The following is a 6865-nucleotide window of genomic DNA, read 5'->3' as shown; positions in this document are numbered from 1 at the left end:
TTGGCAACCCGGGGCAAAATGTTAACACGGTGTTCGCAGTTGGAAACCCGGGGCAAAATGTTAACACGGTGTTCGCAGTTGGCAACCCGAGGGAAAATTTTAACACGGTGTTCGCAGCTGGTAACCCGGGGCAAAGTGTTAGCGTTGTGTTCGCAGCTGGTAACCCGGGGCAAAGTGTTAGCGTTGTGTTCGCAGCTGGTAACCCGGGGCAAAGTGTTAGCGTTGTGTTCGCAGCTGGTAACCCGGGGCAAAGTGTTAGCGTTGTGTTCGCAGCTGGTAACCCGGGGCAAAGTGTTAGCGTTGTGTTCGCAGCTGGTAACCCGGGGCAAAGTGTTAGCGTTGTGTTCGCAGCTGGTAACCCGGGGCAAAGTGTTAGCGTTGTGTTCGCAGCTGGTAACCCGGGGCAAAGTGTTAGCGTTGTGTTCGCAGCTGGTAACCCGGGGCAAAGTGTTAGCGTTGTGTTCGCAGCTGGTAACCCGGGGCAAAGTGTTAGCGTTGTGTTCGCAGCTGGTAACCCGGGGCAAAGTGTTAGCGTTGTTTTCGCAGCTGGTAACCCGGGGCAAAGTGTTAGCGTTGTGTTCGCTTCTGAGATACGAAAAGTGGTATTGCAGTCGCCTTCGGTGTATTGGTGTTGAACTGTTGATAGTTACTGTTTTAACGTTAATGGTGGACCAAGTGCTGAAGGTTACGAGGCAGGGCTTACAGAAATTGTTTACGGTATACGTATTTTTGTCAAGGCCAATAGCGTAGGTTGAAGATCGAACCCGGGTCACCTGTATGGCAGGCGCTTGTTCAACCATCGAACCACCAAAGCTTATTATTCAGTAGATAAATTCAAGAATACGAACGGATTAAATTTAAGCGAAAACGAAACTTAATCTTGCGTGGAAAAGAATACAGGTACATTCGTGCCGGACGGGAATCGAACGCGATCTTACGACTGTGACATCGACGCTTCGCCAACTCGCGGCTCATATTGCCAAACATTATTTTAGGTTACCATTTCGAGTATAAAACAGTTTAGTTTGCTTTCTTTATATTTAGGAACGACGAAAAAAGATAAGACTTTTTCTCCTAATTTTCATAACATTACAGTAAGAAAATTTACCTTATCGTGATTGCATTTTAGACGTTTCTCATTAGGTTATATCAGAAATACATGAACCGAAATTATCAGCGAGCGCTTTTTCTTTGGGGGCATTTTGCCATAAAGACCGGGGACGGTGAAAACCGAAGCATTTTCAAATTTATGCCCGCCCGCGAATCCACGAGAGAGGAAAAGAAAAACCCGAGGTATCACGGGTAGATTCGTTTGCCATCTAGTGAGGGACATGCATCAGATTTATAGCCCGGTGTACCGGTAAGATTGAAACCACACCACCGGCGGTCCGTCATCATAATGCCCAACGCCAGCGTCCGCAAGCCGGGACAGGTGACAAAACCAGCATGGGTAGCAGAACCCTACTACTGACGGTCGCACCCTCGACGCAAGCCACTCAACCCAGCAGAAGGTGCAGCAATGGGTCGACCAGCCCCCACTTCGCACACAGCAGTGGGAATAAGAGCGGATGCTCTGGCAACGCCGACCGACACCCTACCTAGGAAGGTAGAGAGCCAAGCCCCATTGGAAAGAGCGCCTAAAGGGGAACGGCGGGCACACAGCAGCCCGCATAACCCGGCACAGCTGGCACCGGATATCGCGGTGTAACTCCAAAAGGCCGGGAGATGGGTCCGCCGTGCCCTCATACGGAGGCCCTAAATGGGTTAGAGTGTGCAATAACTGGTGGCTTTACCGGGGAGTCGGGGTCCGGCTCTTGTAACCCATAAGGGCGGTGGCGCACTGGGAGATATTAGCTCTGATCAAATGGTCCTATCTCCATCTCCGACTTCGGTCAGGTTTGGGCTGGATACTGAACTTCGGTTCAGGCTAACGGAGAGGGTCCAGGCAAACTGGCCGCCTCGGCGGATTGGGTAGCCTGCTGTGGGGCGGCGGGCCTCCATATGCGGGCACGGTGGTCCTGTTTCCCGGCCTTTTGGGGCCCACCGGGATCTCCGGTGCCAGCTGTTCCGGGTTACTTGGGCTGCTGTGTGCTCGTCGTTCCCCTTTAGGAGCTCTCTCCAAAGGGTTTGGCTCCTTACCTACGTAGGTAGGGTGTCGGCTGGAGTTGCTATAGCATCCATTCTAAATCCCACTGCTGTGTGCGAAGTGGGGATTGGTCCACCCATTGCTGCCACTTCTGCTGGGTTGAGTGGCTTGCGTCAAAGGTGCGACCATCAGTAGTAGGGATCTGCTACCCATGCTGGATTTGTCACCTGTCCGGGCTAGGTGGACGCTGGCGTAGGGCACTATGATGATAGGCCTCCGGTGGTATGGTCTCTGTTACTAGGTACACCGGGCTATAAATTCTGACACACTGCCCTCATACGGAGGCCCGCAGCCCCACAGCAGGCCACCCAATCCGCCGAGGCAGCCAGTTTGCCCGGACCCTCTCCGTTAGCCTGGGCCGAAGCCCTGTTACCAGCCCACACCGGACCGAAGTCGGAGGTGGAGATAGGACCATTTGGACGGAGCTAACATCTCCCAGCGCGCTACCTCCCGGGGTGGGTTACAAGAGCCGGACCCCGACTCCCCGGTAAAGCCGCCAGTTATTGCACACTCCGACCCCTCGTGGGCCCCATCTAGTGAGGGACAAAGCAATATCTTAAAAACAAAATCGCGTGAAGCGTCGTCTGCAAACCGAGGCTTACCATACCATAAGCAAAGAAATGGACGTGGCCGGCTGATTGTAGCTTATATATTAGCCCTATATAAATTACCTCTTCGGTTGGTAAAGTGTGGATACCTCCCGGGGTGGGTTACAAGAGCCGGACCCCGACTCCCCGGTAAAGCCGCCAGTTATTGCACACTCCGACCCCTCGTGGGCCCCATCTAGTGAGGGACAAAGCAATATCTTAAAAACAAAATCGCGTGAAGCGTCGTCTGCAAACCGAGGCTTACCATACCATAAGCAAAGAAATGGACGTGGCCGGCTGATTGTAGCTTATATATTAGCCCTATATAAATTACCTCTTCGGTTGGTAAAGTGTGGATACTATTAACACCTTACGTCGTTAGTGAAACCCGATCTTTTGGAAACACATAAATTCCTTCTTCACATTAACCTCAAAGAAAACTCCATTTTAGCACATTTGGATAAAACCGAGTTAGAACACTTTATCTCTAAGAGTATTTGTTCATTGAAGGAATGCCAAAAAAAGATATTATTAATTTCATTTTAAACATTGCGGAACATTTCCTAAGCAAAACTTGTGTTTCAAATCCATTGATCAAGCACTTACGTTTCATAAAAGCGGATGAAAGGGTTAAAAATTGAAGCTTAGATGATCTTCTCAAAGTTGCCAAAGCTCTGCATTGGATGAAATGATTAAAATCTGCTCGGATCTGAGTGATGATTGGAAGCTACTTAAATATGAAGAGCTTCAAAATCTGAAAAAAAATATGCCCATAAGGATAGATCATTATTGGCGTAAAATTTAAGAAATAAAACTTGTTTAAATACAGTGAAGTATCCACATTCATGAAAGTTGTGAAAGCCGCTTTTGTGCTACCACACGGTAACGCTGCCGTTGAGTGACGGTTTTCAATGCCATCAAAGGTAGTAACAACCGACAGAACCAATATGCCACCTAGAAGCCACTAACACAGCACTCCGCACAAGGAGAACGCAACCCGTCAAAAGTCGTGCATTTTCTTGTGTACAATTTTTATTTGTTAGACGCATTAGCGCCTGCTTCCGTCGGAAGGGGAATATTCGGAAATTATCTTCCCCCTTTCCGTAAAACGTTCAGTGTAAAGGCTCGCCAATGAAATTTGTACACAACACTGCGTTAACTTGTTTAAAGGTTAGCTGCGTTCTCCTTGTGCTTGTTGCTCTTATATGTCACAAATTACTTTAAACGCAGTAATGCCAGTCAAAGATGCTATGAACGTGTGCTTCATTTACTTCCAATTTCCAAAAAATTACTATCGATGGCGAGATTGAAAAAGCAGAGAGAAGAATACAAGAAACTTCGCAAAAAATAGAACTTGAAACTAGGAAACAAATGGAAGAAGAAAATCAATAAAAGCGTAAAAAATAAATAAAAAATTTAACTAAGGCAGCCTTCTCGAAGAAGCAAATTCTGTATTAAAATAAGCTTCGAAAAACCCAGATCTAACGGGTGTGGTTGTTGCTCAGTTAATGTTAGAGTAATATGGGTACCAATTCAAAAAAGGTTTACATACTGAAAAAATATAAGGGTAAAAGAAAAAAGAATAGAAGATTTTTCTCCATAAAACCAAAAAAAGGTCCTTTGATGAATGAACTATATAGTCTTTACAATGTTATAAAAGTAGTTGTGATATTTTGAATCAGAGAAAAACCGTATTGTATACTATTTTATTTGAAATATTAAGTTGTATTTCATTAAATTTTTGTTGATTCTTGTTTAATGTATAATTCTATAATGTAGCTATGGGGAATCCTATTTTTACTACTAAAATTTTAACAGAAAGAGTTGACGTGCGATGAACTATTTTGGTTTTCCAATTGTTTTAATCGTATTTTTAGCAGATAGAGGGACTGGCTTTATGTTTCCAATTAATATCTAGTCCGAGCGTTATCAATTTAGACCCTTCATAAATAAATGTTAAAAAGGCGTTTTAAGTCGACACTTTATTCATTGTTCTTGATAGTTTTATCGCTAAATAAATATATTTTTTTAATATTATCTATAAGACTTTTCACACTTCTAAACCCGTAACAACATCTATTTTTTAAACTGTTCCACTGTCTCAATTTATCGCTTAGGCAAATGCTGGCGCTTTTGAACCAGATATCAAGATTGAACCGGTCAGTACCGAATCTAAGTCGTCTTCAACATCTAATCAATGGAAGCTAAGTTAGTCGCGCGGGAATTTCCGAGATATCCATCTTTAATTCATGAGCCGATGATTCTATTTTGCTCGCCGCTATCTCTTCGATAACGAGTCGCGTATGTTCAAATATTAAATTGATTGAGAAATGTCGAGATTCCAGGGTTGCCCCACGCCGCGTTGTGTGGGTTTGCAGGGTTTTTCGATCTCTATACTTCAGCCAAACAAGCAATTTCATGACAATGTTTTTTATTTGAATTATGTAGTCTTGATCAACTTCACCATTATCAAACTACAGTTGAATAACTATTTTATTACGATAATTTTCTTTGAATGGTTTCGAAATTAAACCTGGTTTTTTTAGCTGAAAAACTAGCGTAAAGGCTTCTTGGGTCTTTAACCGAAGCAGCTAGAGAACCCGGGTTCGATCCCAGCTTGTGGTACTGGGTGAAAACACGGAACAACTCCTACGTAGACTTTGCATGTTCTCTCCCCACTGGTTAAATGGGATTTCCCCCTAGCTCTTCCGTTTCCCCTTTCTATAAAAACTGGTTAAGGGTTAAGTTAACGGTAATAGTTATAGTGTAGATAGCTGTCGGCTCGCGTGAAAGGCTTGCCACCACCCTCTTACGCATTGTGACCCGGCCACTAGAGTTAATGGCTTTAAAAGTCGTTCCATGACTTAATTAGACCTAAGGTGGTGTCTTGCTTAGCTGATTATTATTCTTCAATGATGGTCAACTTTTATTATTATCTAGGGTTTTACGCTCTTAAGTTTGACGATAAATATGTCGGGTTAATAAGAGACAACACAATGTAAATATAGATAAAAAGAAAATATACAAAATTTTATATTTTAAAAATGAATTTTAATAATAAATATATTTAAAAAATGGCAAGTTAGAAATTTTTCTATTCTCATAAAAATTACATTTTTCCATCATTTTTTTCAATATGGAAGTTAAATAAATAAAATTGCCGTTTTAGCAACGGTCTCGTAATAAATAGTCATAACCGGTGACGATTGTCGCGTCTAGCCAAGGTCGCAAAAGATCACAGACTCGCTTTTGAACTCCCGCTACATCCATCCTCTGCTCCTTTTTCAAAGATTGGAATTATCGTCGCAATCGGCGTAGATCCGACGACAGTAATCTTTGGATCTACCGTAGAAGCCAACGCGAAAAGCCGGCTGGAGCAAATAGTCCATCGAGTTCATCAAGGAGCTGTTTCGAAAGAAAGAACGCCAATTAGTACCGTAGAAAATTGCTTCCGGAATCACTCGGAAGGGAGGAGTGGGGAAATATTTACCTAATTTGCAAGGCGTGACGTAGTGGGGCTTCGGTACCCCCCAGACACGCTTCCAAAGTGGCGCATTTCAGGTCCCCGACCGAGACGAAACCCGCTGGCGTTTGCACTTTTGTGTCAGGGATGGACCTCTTGGCGAAAGGGTAGAAAGCGCCCTTGCCAGGCGTGCCGCCGATGTCGTTTCCGCTGTCGAAGGAGATGTACTTATTCTTGTTGTTGTAAATTCCGCTGTCCACGCCTCCTTCGTAGGACACTCTGTGCAAACGGGCAACGTTGCGCTCGAAGTTCTCATTTCTGCCTCTTCCGCGGCCTCGTCGCTGACCGCTGGCCAATTGGGCCACCTCCGAAACGACCATCATCAAAATGACGCTGAAACTAAAGGATTTCATTCCGAACATGGCGCCTGCTTAAATCTTGACTAGAACGGTGAATAATTATCAAATTATTTCTAGTGGGATTTGATTCGTTCTTGACTAAGATCGACTGAGTTGTGATACCCTTCGAAGAGACGCATTCCCTTTTATAAGCCGCTGCTCGATGGGGTGACGTCGCCCACCCCAATAGTAAGATAACGCCGAAAATGACGACTCTCTTCCGAAAAATGGACAAAAAAGGGGGAGGGGCCACTTTCGGGCTGCGGCAAAT

The 6865-nt window shown here is 44.7% G+C and overlaps 1 protein-coding gene across 1 annotated transcript; it reads right to left on the bottom strand.

The window, feature by feature from the left end:
- Window positions 1–5768: 5768 nt before the first annotated feature.
- On the bottom strand, window positions 5769–6630 carry LOC149922127 (uncharacterized). The gene is made up of 2 exons (XM_090163392.1): window positions 6224–6630; window positions 5769–6138 (listed from the first exon to the last, which is right to left on the bottom strand). The coding sequence occupies exons 1-2, from the start codon at window positions 6616–6618 to the stop codon at window positions 6018–6020; spliced, it is 516 nt and encodes a 171-aa protein (XP_090019518.1). The 5' UTR covers window positions 6619–6630; the 3' UTR covers window positions 5769–6017.
- Window positions 6631–6865: the final 235 nt, after the last annotated feature.

The sequence above is a fragment of the Leiobunum rupestre genome, chromosome 11 (assembly GCF_980474605.1).
Source record: "Leiobunum rupestre chromosome 11, qqLeiRupe1.1.hap1, whole genome shotgun sequence".
In the NCBI taxonomy this organism is placed as follows: Eukaryota; Metazoa; Arthropoda; class Arachnida; order Opiliones; family Sclerosomatidae; genus Leiobunum; species Leiobunum rupestre.
The sequence above is the reverse complement of the archived record's forward strand: the minus strand, read 5'-3'. Positions and strand labels throughout refer to the sequence as shown.